This window comes from Scleropages formosus, chromosome 18, assembly GCF_900964775.1.
Source record: "Scleropages formosus chromosome 18, fSclFor1.1, whole genome shotgun sequence".
Classification (NCBI taxonomy): domain Eukaryota; kingdom Metazoa; phylum Chordata; class Actinopteri; order Osteoglossiformes; family Osteoglossidae; genus Scleropages; species Scleropages formosus.
This window is the reverse complement of record NC_041823.1, coordinates 17503115-17519116: the sequence shown is the minus strand read 5'-3', so window position 1 is coordinate 17519116 and position 16002 is coordinate 17503115. Positions and strand designations below refer to the sequence as shown.

The 16002-nt window shown below is 42.5% G+C and overlaps 2 protein-coding genes across 4 annotated transcripts; both read left to right on the top strand.

Moving 5' to 3' along the window:
* Positions 1–684: 684 nt before the first annotated feature.
* On the top strand, positions 685–9941 carry LOC108925955 (pre-B-cell leukemia transcription factor-interacting protein 1-like). 3 transcript variants are annotated; one of them, XM_018738347.2, is made up of 12 exons: positions 685–788; positions 1884–1984; positions 2084–2168; positions 2487–2560; positions 3249–3618; positions 3872–3946; positions 4969–5208; positions 5477–5500; positions 6635–6687; positions 6812–6922; positions 7203–7386; positions 7532–9941. In XM_018738347.2, exons 2-12 carry the CDS (start codon positions 1910–1912, stop codon positions 8938–8940), a joined length of 2700 nt encoding a protein of 899 aa, XP_018593863.2. In that variant the 5' UTR covers positions 685–788; positions 1884–1909; the 3' UTR covers positions 8941–9941. The 3 variants fall into 3 exon arrangements, with proteins under 3 accessions (XP_018593863.2, XP_018593871.2, XP_018593879.2); XM_018738355.2 differs by lacking the exon at positions 5477–5500; XM_018738363.2 differs by lacking the exon at positions 3872–3946 and having other exon boundaries at positions 686–788; positions 7532–9940.
* Positions 9942–13763: 3822 nt separating this feature from the next.
* On the top strand, positions 13764–15425 carry LOC108925616 (protein S100-A11-like). The gene is made up of 3 exons (XM_018737699.2): positions 13764–13782; positions 14381–14585; positions 15173–15425. The coding sequence occupies exons 2-3, from the start codon at positions 14457–14459 to the stop codon at positions 15305–15307; spliced, it is 264 nt and encodes an 87-aa protein (XP_018593215.1). The 5' UTR covers positions 13764–13782; positions 14381–14456; the 3' UTR covers positions 15308–15425.
* Positions 15426–16002: the final 577 nt, after the last annotated feature.

Sequence of the window (16002 nt, the reverse complement as noted above, 5' to 3'; positions counted from 1 at the left end):
ATAGTGACCTTGAGCTATGATTTGTTTGCTATGTGTTTATGGGTCTTTTCATTACTTCAAAGTATAGAACATAAAATATTTAAGCGAATTTTAAAACAAGTTATATAATATATTCAAATAAATAAAATATGATTTCCTGCTGTCTGAGTAATTGTTGCTGATTTGTTTACACTGATACTCCGTAAAAGTAAAATAGTGTGTATAAAAATACATGTTTATACTTTAAAGTTTTTGTGTGTTTTAGCGTTGGAGTCGGCAAATGTATTTATGGAAATGTATAAAATGTATTTATGTAAATATATAAAGCGATAATATTCAAATGCAACTCTTAAACATTTTCCTAGGCTAAGGCGTTGGCAGAATAGTTTCGTGCCGTATGTCATTCCAAGGGGAGTGCGACTGGAGTAATCACGGTAAGTCCCTATAAATATAGCAATGCAGACGTGTCGAAGACCGTCTGGGTGAACACGCGTGTGCGTGTAATGAGCGCGGAGCTTCTTCACTCATCGCTGGACATAGGAGCGTCACTTGATGCTGTCACGCACACCTGTGTCTGTCAATCAACCGCAAAGTTTGCCTATGGAAGGACACGACACTTCAGTTTTATTGGCTGCTGAAGGAAGAAGAGGCGTGGCCTAGGTTAATAGAGGGGTCCTATTGGATAAAAGTGAATGTCAACTAGCCCAACCACCAGAGAATCCCGGTACATGTATTTGTGAAAAGACAACAGGCAATACGAAGAAGGAGCTGCATAATTAGGAATTCTGAGGAAGGATATACCACGCTTGGTAAGAGGAGTATCGTTATATAAGTTTACAATCCAATACGCACCTATAAAAACTAACTCGCAAGTTAGCAGAGTAACCTCGCTCACTTTACATTTGCATTTCCGGTTCATGTTGTGACATGTCTGTCAAAATTAGCAAAATAGTCAACATTATCCTTGCATACTGGAAGTATTTGTTGTTTTTTGTAGTACATTTTAAAGTAAATGTCTCTGGAGGGCTTCTAGTTGAGCGACGATACCTTTGTGAAGGGATAGTTAATCCCCGGTAAAAAAAAAAAAAAAGTGTGAGAAAGAAGCGACGGTAAAACTGGCTGTGCGCAGCGCACGCGGTTAGCGCGAGGTGGATCGCCTGAAGGTCCGTGGCGCGAGGCGGATCTCCTGCTCGAGCAGGCAGGCGCGTCGCCACAGGACGTTTCCCGTCGCTTCTCTGCCCATGTTTGGTCATTTTTGAAGTGAACGAAACGGTCATTTAAAATGCGCGGATGTACGCGAAGAGTCCTGCGGTCAAGTCGCGTTAAGTGAGTCAATCAATGGAGGAAAAACTGCAAGCGGTCGGATCGAAGTGACGAGGAGTGAGCAGCGTGTAAATAACGGAGGGGAGGGGGGGGGCTTAAAGAATCCGCTCATTCAGTTTTTGCGCGAGTTAAAAACCCCTTCATTTAAACGTCAAAATAATTTTGGCATCTTCGTACACGCCATCATAACGCTTTTGGTGTAGCCAAGTGCTGCTGTCCCTCACTGTCACCATGTGCATCCTTAGTAACCGCATTGTCTGCCAAAGTATGTCGCGGAGGGCCGAAGCCAGGGTGGCCGCGCTCAAGGACAACGCAGACAAACTACTAATGAAGCGCTGAATACGCGTCGCTCACAAACAACGCTTTCATCCAAGCCTTGAAATTAGCAGCATTTCAACCTTGTTTCCACATCGTATTAATTGGCATCCACGTCTCATTTCCACGGCCACTCATATCCCCTTCACGTGCGCCGTCGCACTTCCATCTCCTGTGAATGAAAATATCTAATAAATGTATCTCGAGGAGTGCAGTGGTGTGTAGACAGTGACCGGTACGTGTTCTTTGTGGTCTCTCTCCTGCAGGTGCGGGGCTCTGCCGCTAGAGGGCGATGTCTGACAACAGCATCAGTACCAACAGCGCCAGTTCCAGCAGCAGCTGGACCGTTCTCACTCCGGAGTCCAACGTACGTTTATGCAGTGTGTGTGTGTGTGTGTGTGTGTGTGCGTGCATTAAGGAGTGCTGAAATGGTGAGCTGGAGCTGAACATTTTCACTGCCCTCTAGGCAGCTGCGGTGGAAAATGTAGGCCCTGGGGATGATGGGAGCGGGAGTCTGGCGGACACATCGAGCCTCTCGGAGGATGCGGCAGGTATACCGCCACTTTTTACCACGCTCATTGGTATATTGTGCCTTTTGATTGTAGGTGCACTTCTTGCATGCTCGTTTAGTGTGTGGAGAAAGGCTATTTTCTTGATGCGGCTGTGTTTACGTTTCTCATGTAGCTTTAAAACTTTCATAAATTGATTTTTGTGACATAACATTTCAGAGATAAGGGACATAGAGTTGCTGTAATGCTGTAGGTTTACAAATGTAACTGAAACACTGTAATCACTGAAAAAGCATAATGTATTTTTATATTTGTGTGTGTTTTTATATATTTAGCGTTCACTGTTCCCTGCTTTGACAGGGAGCTTGACAGACTCTGGTGCGAGCAGTAGGGATGCCCCGGCTAATGGCTTACGCTCCGAAGAGGGTCTCCAGGTTGGCTCATTCACATGTCCCAGTCAGTTCTTCCCTGGCCGGCCGTCAGTGTCGTCCTAGGAATGAACGTTGTGGTTTGTCTGTATGTATTATATATTTTTTTTTTTTTTTTTAACATTTGGTTGTGATAGCTGAAATGGAGATCCAGAGGGAACATCCCACAAAGGTGAAATGCCTTCTTGTTATTACTGTGTTGCTTCACTGATTCTTTTTAAGTGGCTAGCAGTATGAAGTCTTTTAGGTTATAAGTTTGCACCCTCAACCATTGTGCAGTTTAGTTTTTGTAAAAAACTAAAAGAATCAATATTTTTTAAATTACCTTTCATATATTTGAGTTGGGGGGTGCGGTGACGCAGCGGATTTGGCCGGGGCCTGCTCTCTGGTGGGTCTGGGGTTCGAGTCCTGCTTGGGGTGCCTTGCGATGGACTGGCGTCTCGTCCTGGGTGTGTCCCCTCCCTCTCCAGCAACCCTGCATGGGACAAGCGGTTTCAGTCAATGTGTGTGTGTGTGTGTGTGTGAGTTTTATTGTGGTTGGGTTAAAGCTCATCATTGCAAACAATGGGTTAACAAGAGCATTTAATTTTCTGCTTGTCCATTATTATGTGAAAACTGTCAGTGGCTGTAACTTTTTAAAACTTTTTTTTTTTTTTTTTGTTCCTGCATTTATGTCCTTGGTCACACTTTCTAGGTGTGCCAGGAAACTGTGGCTGAGAGTGGCCACAGCTTCACCCCTCCTAGCCCCACCCTTCTGAGCCCATCACCCACCAGCCATGTGCCTCTGTTGTCCAACCTTGAGAGCTATAGTTTGGCCAGTGCAGACCTGGACTCCAACACTGGTATCAGTCTTCAAGCTGGGGGCCAGACACCTCTAGGTCCTACAGTGAACACGAACCCTGAAGCGTATACTGATATTTGTCCACCTGAGAGCCACATCCCTGTTGGCCCTTACCCCGAATCCAGCATCACAGTCCCTGCTCCCATGAGAGAAGAGGAAGGAGGTCGACCGCAGGAGCAGTCTGAGCTGGCTAAGAAAGTAGCGGAAGTTGGAAAGCAAGCAGGTAAAGATGCAGAGTACTAAGTTTAGTGTTTGATTAACATGAGCAATAGAACGTGAAGAAGAAAGCTCTCCCACTGGTTTTAAACTGTTTCTTGATTACCTTGTTGGATTTATTCCACAGACAGTTATCCATCAAAAACTCATAGGCTGATTTGATGACTGTTGAAGTGCTTTAATTGTCACTCAACCTGGCCTCTCGCTTGTGCTGTCACTGGCCTTTCAAGTTTGTGAAATTTCATATGTTTATGTTAAAGTGCAATTGCTGGATCATCTGGTCACGGATTTCTTCCTATTCTGGGGAAGGAGGCTGGCGAGACTGCAAGTCTCTGGTATGGCACCCATATATGAGAAGGGCATGCAGACTGTAAGAGAAATATTGAATGCATGAGTTATTTTTCTGTGAGAAATGGAAGGATGTTATGTGCTTGTTTTGGTTAATTTTAAAAATCCTCTTTTTGTTTTTTTTGGCCTTTTGGTGCCTGAGTTGATGCCATGCACATAATGAATATCTGTGCCTGAATTCCTTTCTGTGGGATTTGCTTTTACTGCTGTTCTTAATTACCATAGCTTTCAGGTTTACGCTTTACAATGTTTTTGCTCCTTGTGTTTAGTATATTTAAGCCTAATCGAAACAACATTTACAAGGGGTAGCAAAAGGATAGAAGGTGCACTTTTAAAAACATTTTTTTTTCCCCAAAAATTGTATTTTTTAGTTGCACATTCTGCCAGTTGTTGAACTTTATCGGAGCAAAATGAGGCCAAGATTGGACCATAGCAACAGCTATGAAAACATGCACTTTTGCATACTGCTTCAGGCTGAGTTAAGCAGCCAGTGAGCATCGTGTGTTAGAAGGCTTGAACAAGCTTGTTTAGAGATGCCCGTGTCTGCGTGTTACTGACTGTTGCTGCTCTTTTTGGAAGAATTGAGAATGTGTTCACCTGTGTTGCCTACATTCAGTAAGAAGTGACAGATGGTGGCCAATGTCTGTGCAAAGATGTGTTACAAGCCATTGTTACAAATCCTGCCTTTTCTAGGCAGTGGTCTGAGTAGTCTCTCTCTGTCTCTCTCTCTCTCACACACACACACACACAGCCAAGCCATCCATATCCTGTTTTAGTATGTTTACAGTATTTGAAATTCAGCAGAGTTACTGTAGAAACTTCTCTCTGAAGGATGAAACTTACATCAACATCGTTACATAATCTTTCCTGTACAGATAGACTAATGCAGCCTACATTAGTTTAAAAAAAACCGTAGCTTTGAACCCTTCTCTTAAGTGGTGTAGTAATTCCGTTACAGTGCACTAGTGGTCATATTTTCGTATTCTTCTATTTTATGTTCTTCATCCAGATTCCCCTTATGACTCTGAGCTGGGAGAGGTGAGGGGGGCTGAGGGTGACCGGCTGCGCAAGAGGAAAGTGCGTCCTCTTGGCCCCTTGGACAAAACGGAGAAGCAGGCTGATGAGGATGAAGATGAAGAAGAGGAATACAGGCCCATCCAGCAAGTAGAGGAGCATGGAGGCTTCTCTTTAAACAAGTGCATTTTGGGTGCCCTAATCCTCCTTGGCTTGGGAACGATCTTATTTTCAGGTGAGATTCAGTCCTCTGCCATCAAGTCCTGCAGGTCTTAATGCTGTGCCCTCAGGGTGAACAATAGAATAGAATACGAATAGTTTCCAACCTGTCATTGGTTTTGCTCTAATTTTGCTCTAACTTTATTCAATTAGTTTTTGTTTAATTTAGCAAGTTTAAAATACTTCCACATTGTTTCGTTCATTGAACACTAGGAGGCAACCCAGCATTGCCATTAGCAGTACATGTCTGCTCTTTCTGAGTCTAAGATGCGCTGTGCCTACAGGTGTCTTCGTGGACCTGGAGGATGGTAGGTACAGAGAAGAGGGGTACGCTTTGACATTAACCCTCACAATCACAGTCAGTTCTAATCCTGTTATACACTGAAAGTTCTCTTCATTGCATGCCCACACGTTTGATTGTGAGATATTTGTGTTTGTATATGACACAAGCTTTCAGTAATATTACAGTTCAAATTACTGTAATGTGGTAAACATATTTTTGTGTCAGTGTCTTTACTTGGCACAAAGTTTGCCACTAGATCACAAAGTTTATACTATGCATTTTTTTTTTTTTTCCCCCAGGATCTAAGTGCTTCATGTTCACCAAATAATCCTCTTCTTTGCATTGTCCACCTGTAGCATATTCCATGGCAGAATCTGTCATCTAAAATGATCTAGAATTATGGTTTTAAGTAAAATTTAAAAAAAAAAAAAACTACACTTTTCATTTATTTTTTTAAATGTAACATTACTAGGCCTTTGTTCTAAGTGATAATTATTAATTACATCATTAATGTTTATAATGTTGCCCCATAGCATGTAACAAACATTTTTCTGTTTGTGATGCATTGTGCTTGATGTGTTGTAATCTGTCTTCTCTGTAACTGTATTTGGACTGCTGGCAGAACGGTGGTGCAGAGAATAGTGCTGTTGTCTCATAGCATCTGGGTGTGAAAGGACAAGGGTTCAATCCTCATTCAGTCTGTGTAGAATGTGCATGTTCTCCCTGTGTTTGTGTGGGTTTCCTCCAGGTACTCCAATTTCCTCCTACAGTCCAAAGATGTGTTTTAAGTGAACTGGCAACTCTAAGTTGCCCATAGTGTGTGTGTGTGTGTGTGTGTGTGTGTGTGTTCCACTGGTGTATAGATGAGACTTACTGTAGGCAGTGAATCTAGCATTGTAAGTCACCTTGGGTGAAAAGGTATGGCTTAAATACCACTCTTCCTTGGAAGCTCCTTTGCAGAAAAGTGTTTGCTAAATGAATAAATGTAAATGTAATGCTGATAGCCTATTGAGATTCTGTTAATGTGGTCTGATTATTGTTATTGCACATACATTTGAGCATTAGAAAATATGGCTTTATAAAGGGCAGTGTTGTGACACATCACCTCAGTGATGTAATGATCTGCTGAATGTTTGTTTATAATGACTCTTTCTGCCAGATGATGATGTTGAAGTGAGAGAACTGAAAGATCCAGAGGTGCCACTCAGCCAGGTAAGTACCTTCCTGTGGCCGCTAGCCTGTCCACTTGACATTGCTTGCCTATGTTGTTGCTCTGCTGCTCCAATGCTGTGTGTCTATGTGCACTCACAAGTCTGTGTTCTTTTCTGTGGCATAGGATTGGGTGAACAGGGATATGGAGGCCATGCGAGTCCAGGAGATGGCACAACTGTTGGATAAACTCGCTCAGGAGAACCAACAGATTGCAGTGCTCCAGGCACAGCTTCAGGTAAGCCTACTTGGCACTCCCTCATCTCCCTGTGTGTCCTGCTCTTCTCGCTCTAGTTCAGTACTCCAGACATATCAAAATTGCTATCGTCCACTGTGGGGGATTTGCTGGGGGGAGAGGTTCTTGTAACTCTAACACATTTGTGACTATGGACAAACTGAAACTGAGTTTCTTAAGAAACATGATTTAGTCTTTCATCATGTGACCAAGCATTTCTCAAATCATCAGTTATCTTGTAGAGGACATGTCTTTATTGATCTTCCTGCTTCTCCATCATCAGTCACAAGCAGAGGAACTGAACCTAGCGCTACAGAGGGCAGAAGAAGGAGGAAAAGAGTTTGTGAGAAAAGAAGAGCTGGAGAAGGAGAATGAGCAGATGAGGATGGAGTTGTCATCTTTACCCAGCCTCCAGAGGGAACTGGAGACTCTGAGGGCCAGAGTGACAGAACTCGCACAAATCACAGGTATTAGAAGTCTGGGAAATGGGACCAGCATCATCTTTTCTTCTCTGGAAATAACCTGTTATTCTCTACTAGCTTTTACTGAAAACCTTCTCCCAGTTTTATGTGCACTTTATCTGCTGTTCTTTCTTCGTTGCTGCTTCCCTAGCCAGCAAAGATTCCACACAGTTCCCTTCCTCTGCACCTGTATCACCCTCCTCTGACCAAAATGAGAACAGCAGCCAAAGCACTGGGGTGGAGAAAGCAGCGAGCATGGAGGGGGAGGACCACCAGAGAGATAGGCTGACAGAAGAGCTGGAGCGACAGAAGGTCTTGCTGCAGGAGAGTAGGAAACGACTGGAAGAGATGAAAGTGGAGAATGGAGGGAAGAAGGGTGTAAGGGAGGGCCTGGTGGAGGTGGAGAGAAGGCTCACTGAGGAAGTGGAGAAGTTGGGACAGAGGAGAGAAGCAAAAAGGAAGGAGAGACATGGTGGGAGAAAGTGGGAGGGCCAAGGAGACAGAGATGTGATGAAGAAATGGGGTCGGCAAGAGAGAAAAGAGTGGAAGGAAGGCAAGGACGCAAAGAGAGGGGATGATGCTTGGGGTTCAGATGGCAAAGAGTGGCAGGAGAGGAAGGAGTGGAGGGATGGAAAGGACTGGAAATTGGACAGAGATGGTAGAAGGGACACAGAGAGACAGTTGGAGGATACCGGTGAAAGAAGAGAGTGGAAAGGGGAAAAGGACTGGAAAAAGGGACGAGATGATAGGGATAACAGGAATGAATGGAAGGAGAAGGAGAGCAAGAACTCGAGAGGAGAAAAAGAGTGGAAGCACCAAGGTAATGGGGAGAGAGACAGGGCGTGGAAGCAGCAAAATGACATAAAGGAGTGGGAGGAGAAAAGAAAAGAGTGGTCAAAAGGCGGAGACAGAAGGAGAGATAATGGGAAAGAGGAGATGAAACATGGAGAGTGGAAGATCAATGAAGTGTATCATAGAGATGAAGAGCAGTCCAAGGATGGCAGCAGCCATGAGAGCCATGTTGGGGAAAGGAGCAATAAAGAGTTCAAAGAAGAAGGCAAGAAGGAGAGGCACTGGAAGAGCACAGCGGACAAGAAACCCCTAGATGCAGCACACCGACACCATGAGCACAATGACTACTGGAAGGGGAAGAAGCAGAAACTGCAGCACTACTACCGGGCTCCAGTCAACTGCAGTGACATTGCAGCGTGTGCCAAGCAGGAGGGCTTGGTACCGGTACAGCTCGCTGACTTCGAGGGTCTCCTAGCCAGTTACCTGGAGAAACTGGGGGAGGCCGAGAGCAAGAGCAAGGAGGAAATCGGCACGCTGGTCAGGGACTTCTTTGTGGACGGTGTGTTCAGCCATGACAGGATCTCATTCCGGGACTTTGTGGAAGACTTGGCTGACATTTTAGAAGATATAGTGGAAGCAGGAGGGAATGAGGAGCTGGAGGACGAGATGGAGGAGTTTGAGAGGGAGGCTTTGCGGAAGTTTGTATTGGATGGTGGCGAGGAGAAGAGGGGAGACTGGAAGAGAGGGAATGGGAGAGTGAGGGCTTGAACCAGGGAAATGATATGACAAAGGGAGCAGTGGCAGAAAAAGTGAGAGTAGCACATTGTAACAGAAACAGTAGAGCAGCTCCTCACCAGCCTTCATTAATGCAAAACGCACCAATTTAAGTACTTTTAACACCACACTGATTTTGTTGCAGTTTTTTATTTTAAATTTTAAACTTGCTAAGAATATTCAACTATTTCAGTTCAACTGTGTAGTAATGCAGCAGTTTGCTGATTCAAAATGAATTTGTGTTTTCAAGTGTGTGCGTCTGAGGGCTGAGTCTGGAACAGTGCAGTTCTCCAAGTGTATCTCCATTCTTTGAAGATAAAGTGTGTGGGTGTAAGACATGGGGAGTAACTGAGTAATTCCACTCAGTACAGGAGGGGAGAACTGCAGGAAGAACACATTGTGAACTAGGCTACGAATGGGGTCTTAATACATTTTTTTGTTAATGAAGTTATTGATCTATTTAAATGTAAACAAATGGGTACGCAAATGTACATAAAGCACGGAAAGATGTCAGTCTTTTTAGGTGGCTTTTATTTTGTAAATCTGAGTTTTGTAGTGGTTTTTTCCTGTTATTCCTGTGTGGGAATTTGTCTGTGCTTACACATTGTGAATGTTGATGGCATACAGTTCTGTTTGGTTCACAAATTTAATTTATATTAATAAGTAGTGAAATAAGTAGAGGCTGTTTTTGCTTTTAACATGCATTCTGGTTGAATACTGTGCTTTTCATTTCAAAGCATATCTTTACTGAACAATGCAAGTGTGCATATGGATATTTTTTTAACGGTTTGTTTCTGTCAGAAGCACTAAGAATTTGGGCTATTTTTGCTTTTTTTTTTTTTTTCCGTTTGAAGTTTTATTACACATGTGGTATAGTTGTTAATGGATGCATCAAATGAGAGTATGAAGATATTTTCATATTCCTAACAGAAATTGGCTATAGGAATTCATGTATGTTTACAGGTACATGGGTGTGTAAAATATTGAATTAAAAGTTTACTTTCTCAGTATTTTGGTTTTATTGTGATTTGTGTTTTTGGCTTGAGCAAGCGTTCAGGTAAAGTGAACCACATTCCTGAGATTTGAAGAAAAAGGATGGGAGAGAACCGAGAAGTTGCAAAGCATGGACAAGTTTAGGCAAGTTGCCCTCAGCATCATGCATATACATTATGTAAGGAGTGACATCAGTACAGTTCACAGACCGTGCAACAGGTTACGTCATTGGTCTTGGATCAACAGCTGACACCAGTAATTAAAGGTAGACACAACACAAATATTGCACAAATAATATAAGGATTATGAGTACAATAATAATAACTAAAATAATAGAACGTATATGGTAGGGACAATAACTGAAAAAGAGACGACTATTTGAAAAAGAGGAAGTAGTCAAAAAAGCACCAAAAATATTGACAAAAAAAATAAAAATACAGAAGCTCCATTGGTGGAAAAAAAACAAGTAATTTGAGAACTGGGTTATAAAAAAAAAAAACAGGGGACAGTAACGTATCTTAATACATATTAAACCTGGTCGGTGATACTGTGTGTGAGAAGTGAATGTACCACCCTGGTCACCTTCTTCTTGATAGGTTCACTAATTTGAGACCCATAAAATGGGGAGCACAGCCTTCATGTCCCTCCATGTTAAAATTTCTGGAAGATTTCGTATCCCATTTACTTTTTCCTACATAGTAAAGTTGATACAAACAACATAAGGGATATACCATGTATGTAGAAAAGAAGGTAATTCTGCGAAGGTTTATTCAGATTGTGTATGAGCCATGTAAGCTGCAGTTTTAATGTGAACTGTAACTGAAGGCAGTGCAGCACATGTTTCTGCACAGATGAAAATGCCTTTTCTTAAGAAATTCTTAGTTTATTGGGTCACATCACATCTTTGGGTCTCCAGTGACCTGAGCTGATGCTTTACTTACAGGCACTTACTGGGAGGGGGTTGTGCAGTGTCTACTGTGCACTGAGCTCACATCTTGTGTCTATTCATTTCTTTTAATATGGTTTTGTTACCATCCAACAACCCAGTCCACAGTCTATTAACATTATTTAGCTGCTGACTCTCTTATAAGAAATGAGTCCACTTGGTTAAACTTTTTGCTCAAGGGTAAAACAGCAGGCCCTCTCATAGGTCTTAAATGATGATTTCGCAACTGTATCATTAACCGCTCTGCTATCTGACGGCCCTCATCTTGTACGCAATGTGCAATTTCAAAATTATAGTGCCCTACTGTGTTATTACTGCTTTGCTGATCTTTCCGTGTCAGCCTGTGTTGGTTTGTTCAGACACTTGACCAAACTGAGACCCCCACATACTTGAAATGGGTATTGCAAGAAGATAAAATCCCACTCCGTATCTGTATGCATGTGTCCATGAAAAGTCTATGTGTCTTTTTGGCAGATACACTTTTTTAAATGTATACATTATTGCATACCTCTAACATGGCATACCAGGTATCTGAAATCCAGTAATCTGTGTGTAGATGATTGATTGTAATGTAAATGTTTATATGTATCTCAAAAAAAAAACTACTAGGAAGGTGATTAGGAATCGGCGATACTCTGGTAAAGTTTTATGCGGCTCCTTGTGTGACAAACATCGGTCCATATGGTGAAGGAAGGAAACTAACTGTACTTAAGAGTCACACACCTGCAGCAATGTCTCTTTCTCCCGATGTAATGCACAAATTGTATTTTCTGTGAGATGTACGTCGCTTCGGAGAAAAGCGTCCGCCAAATGAATAAATGTAAATGTAAGTGAGGGTTATACATAAACTACCGGTGTGACACCGCGACGATTCTGTTGTGATGTCACCTGCTTCCGAAACAATAAAGTTCACGTCGTAGAGCACAGAGGCAAACTGTGGGTTTGTGTGCACAGTGAGGTGTGTGTGTGTGTGTTCCAGCCAAATCTTACAGGTCTAAGAGTTTTGTATCACACACTTAGTGAGTCAGCGACTGTCAGTGCTGCCGCCGCTGCTGCCACACCTATTACAGTAAAAGTTCAGAAGGTTTCCTCCCTTTTCTTAAACATATCATGAAAAATAGCTATAGGATAGTGAGCTGCTGCCATTCAACGGTATGATGAAATGAACAGTAATCACAAATGTTGTGTTATACCTAAGTATTTAAAAAGTGAATTTATGTGTCGGGTTGTTTCATAGGATTTTTTTTTTCCTCTCTTTTTCAGTTAGTCATAACACAGTAACGCGCCATCTGGTTGGGAACAGCACTCCTCCTCTTATGAATGTCATTCCTGCTCCGCCATGTGGACTCTGCCCTTGTGTGGACGAGCATAATGGGATCCTACCATCTTAACCCACTCTGAGCGTGTGTGTGTGTGTGTGTCCCTGTGCGTGTGTTCATTCTTCCAGAAGTCTTCATTTACTAAGTGACCGCGTAGTTTGATAACAGGAGAAATTAAATATTATAAATTATATTTAATTTAATGAAATAATCACGTCTCTTTCTTCCATGAAATATATTTTACACAACGAGGCACACTCTGAAACGTGTGGAAATTTTTCATTTCTGTTGTGCGTGTGCGAGAACCGAGGTTGCGTATTAAAAAGGAATCTTTCTCCAATATCTCCCTTGTCAGCTTTGTTGGCTGGTGGTTTGCATGTTCCGCTGACAGCGCAGTTTTAGCCTTGCTGAACGGTGGGACAATCGCTGGAGTGAGGGTGATGTGTGTTTGTGTGTGGTGTTAGTGAAGCTGCACATGGCAGAGGGACTGATAAGTATCTGTTAGCAAATACTGTTTTCATTTTTAACAGGACAGAAAGGAACAGATCATAATGTATATTAATTATTTAAACAGCAAATGGTTTTACATTTATTCATTTAGCTGAGACTTTTCTCCAACACAACTTGCAATGTTAAGGTTACAGTTATTTACCCATATTATATACAACTGGGTAATTTTACTGGTGCAATTTAGAGTACTACAGCTAGAGGAGGGGATCAAACCTGCAACCTTTCAATCCAAAGGCAGTAGCTCTAACCACTAACCTCTAACACCTACCAATTGTTTTCATTTTGAAATTAAGATTTTTATGGGGAAAAGTGGAGTCTGTGCTCCTTAGCATTTCCATTTTGTGTCTCAAACACTCAGTGGCACTTTGGTTTTAATTACAGTTTCACTTGGCAGTATGACAGTGGAAGGAATGATTGATAGGTTGTTAACCACTGATCTGTAGTCTTTGCATGTCTGGTTCAACTCAGTACCTGACCGTTTATATAGACTCAGTACTACGTGTAAATCTGCGGCTCTTCCAATTGGCCCTAGTTGGATCCAGTTAGTTCTAGTTCAGATCCAATGCAAAGAGTCATTAAGATGTAACACTTGCAGGTGCCTAAAAATTAAAATGTACTGGTCTTCTTTCCCCGATTGTATATTACTGAGCCATCCATACTTTGAACTCTGATCATTTCTTTTCTAATCTAAACAGCAGTCTGAACTCACACGTACATTCACCGTGTAATTAAATGCAATCATGGATTGGTTTGTGTACAAATGTCTGCTGTTAATATGAGTCGATCTTTTATTAGACAGTGTACCTTTTTGTCTAGGAGAAACCAAGCGGTCTAAGGGCCTTGATGTCTAGTACATTACTTCAGCAACTTTTGTTGTGGAAATTTCAAAACAGAGCAGATTAAAAAGGGAAAAATGTGTGAAGGAATGAAGGGAATCGGACGAATGATCAAATTTTCCGCTGACATCAGCTGTTCCAGCACGAATGTGGCCAGTATAAGAGAAGGTGAAGATGAAGGGGACACAGTTGTGTCAACCTGCTGCTGTAGCGACACAGCTAGTGCCACCAGGTGAGAAAAATAATTCTCTTTCTACATGCCTTTCTCATTCTCTAGATGTTCTTTTATATTATTGTTCTCTTGGGCTTTTGTCTGAAATCATCTTTTGTTACTACAAAAGATTTACTTTCTTGCTTTTCTCTGCTCCCCTGTTTGTAACTATTTACTACCATCCTGTCCCTTTCTTGGTTTTAGAGAGCAAATATTGTAGCCTAACACTCTATGTGTCTTGGGCACCTTTCTACTACATTTACATTTATTTATTCATTTAGCAGAAGCTTTTCTTCAAAGCGAGATGCATCTCGCAGAAATACAATGTGTGCATTACTTTAGGAGAAAGAGAGACATAGCTGCAGATGAGTGATTCTTAAGTACAGTCAGTTTGTTTCTTTCCACCATATGCACCATACTTACCATACTCAGGTAACTTTAGTAATACAGATGCAATACTAAAAAATTATTCTGCTCTTCTGCTCGGCTCTAAATTCTATAAAATTGCGAACACATTCTTGCCATTTAGATGCACTGTTCACTATTTTCACTAATTATGTAAAATCAAAACCTAAAAATACAATGGCGATAAGGGGAAAAATTTCATTGTCTTCAACAGATACTGTCGTCGCCAGACTTCTGTTCTCTCTCTCTCTCTCTCGCTTTTGCTCTCCATCCTTCTTTCGCTTTTCCAAATGGAAGCTGCCATCAACACGCTCATCTGCCAGTTCAAAACCTTTGCTGGGAGCGATGGGTCCTGCAAAACCCTGAGCAAGGAGGAATTCCGCAGCCTGGTGGCCTCTCAGCTACCCAATTTTGTCCAGGTAGGCCACCTTCACGCATGGTTTTGAACGTGAACCACAGAGCTTGGTGCCTCCTCAGCGGCACTCGGTGGGTCGCACGGTTCTGAGGAACGCGGGCCTTTCGAAGGCTTTTGAGCAACATCTCAACAATACAATACAATACAATACAAGCTTTATTGTCACATCATCATCAACATAACATGTAGAGAAGAGTGAAAAATCTTGAGTGCAGCTCCAGAAAGTGCAGTATTAAGAGTATCTCAACAACTCACCCTACAACTACATGCATTCATTGTCTTTTCATTTGTTCCTATTTATTTGACAGTGAAAAGGAATACATATATTGTGCATTTTCTATCGCGAGAATTTGATTTATAAAATAATGATGAATGCCATCATGTATACACCTACATAACGTATAATCATCCGTTTTAGTTTTATTCAGTCTTCAGAAATAGATTCCTCATCGCGTATTGTGCCATGCGGTCTTGCGGTAATATTTTTCAGCCACAAGATGGTACCATTCGGACGTATTCCCTGTCAGACCTTATTGTCAAATATATCTGGGTATTGATTTTTGATCCTTTTTCTATATTGACCACACGCAGAATGCCAGCGATCCCGCCGTGATTGACCAGCTTATGGGCTCGTTGGACATGAACAATGACGGAGAACTGACGTTCGACGAGTTCTGGCAGCTGATTGGCACACTGGCGAAAAAGCAAGGAGGCTTCAGCCAATAGGAGAGCTCAAGGCGATATTTAAAAAGCAACTGCTCTTCAACTCTTCTACTGCTCATGTATTACTGAGGTTCTGGTGCAGAAGTACTGTAACATGTTGTGGTTTCGCTGTGGACACTAGTAAAACAGTTATTTAATGTGTTTGCTTTATGTTGTGTTATTTAACATTACGACCTCCGCCGCACTTTGTCAGCTTTCATTCCCGGGTTGTCCTAGTCAAACCAACCCAACTTCATTTGGCTATATATGATATGTAAGCAAAATTATGTACTGTTTAGCTACAGCTAGACCAAAAACTCACTCTAACCTAAGACGCATGAAAAGCTGTAGAATACCTGCTCACAAAAAACGAACAAAGCAGGCCGCGCCTACCGTGCACTGAGGTGCAGAACTTTTGGAACAAAAGTACCGTTGCTGTTGTTGAGGTTGCAGCTCGTGCCCCACGCTGGGGACGTCGCCGTGCGCGTGGACATGTCCGCGAGCGGCTCTTGCTGGCTCTATACGGGCTCGTGCTGCAGCACGCTGCTCCTCGCGCAGCTACTGAACGCGTCAGGGCTGCTGGGTACTGCGGAGAGTATTTTCCCGTGCTTTACCGCAGCTCGGTGTGTGTTTGTGTAGCTCCATGACGCGATGTGTCCCCTTGCCCCCCCCGGCAACCCCAGGCCACCCTCCACGAGTCCACCCCCGAGGCGAGGGCA

Excerpts from the sequence above, each read along its gene's own strand:
- LOC108925616 (XM_018737699.2), top strand. The coding sequence starts at position 14,457 with ATGGAAGCTGCCATCAACACGCTCATCTGCCAGTTCAAAACCTTTGCT. Across the intron at positions 14,586-15,172 it reads AGCTACCCAATTTTGTCCAG|AATGCCAGCGATCCCGCCGT; the intron begins GTAGGCCACCTT and ends GACCACACGCAG.
- LOC108925955 (XM_018738347.2), top strand. The coding sequence starts at position 1,910 with ATGTCTGACAACAGCATCAGTACCAACAGCGCCAGTTCCAGCAGCAGC. Across the intron at positions 1,985-2,083 it reads TTCTCACTCCGGAGTCCAAC|GCAGCTGCGGTGGAAAATGT; the intron begins GTACGTTTATGC and ends ACTGCCCTCTAG. Across the intron at positions 5,209-5,476 it reads GGGAACGATCTTATTTTCAG|GTGTCTTCGTGGACCTGGAG; the intron begins GTGAGATTCAGT and ends CTGTGCCTACAG.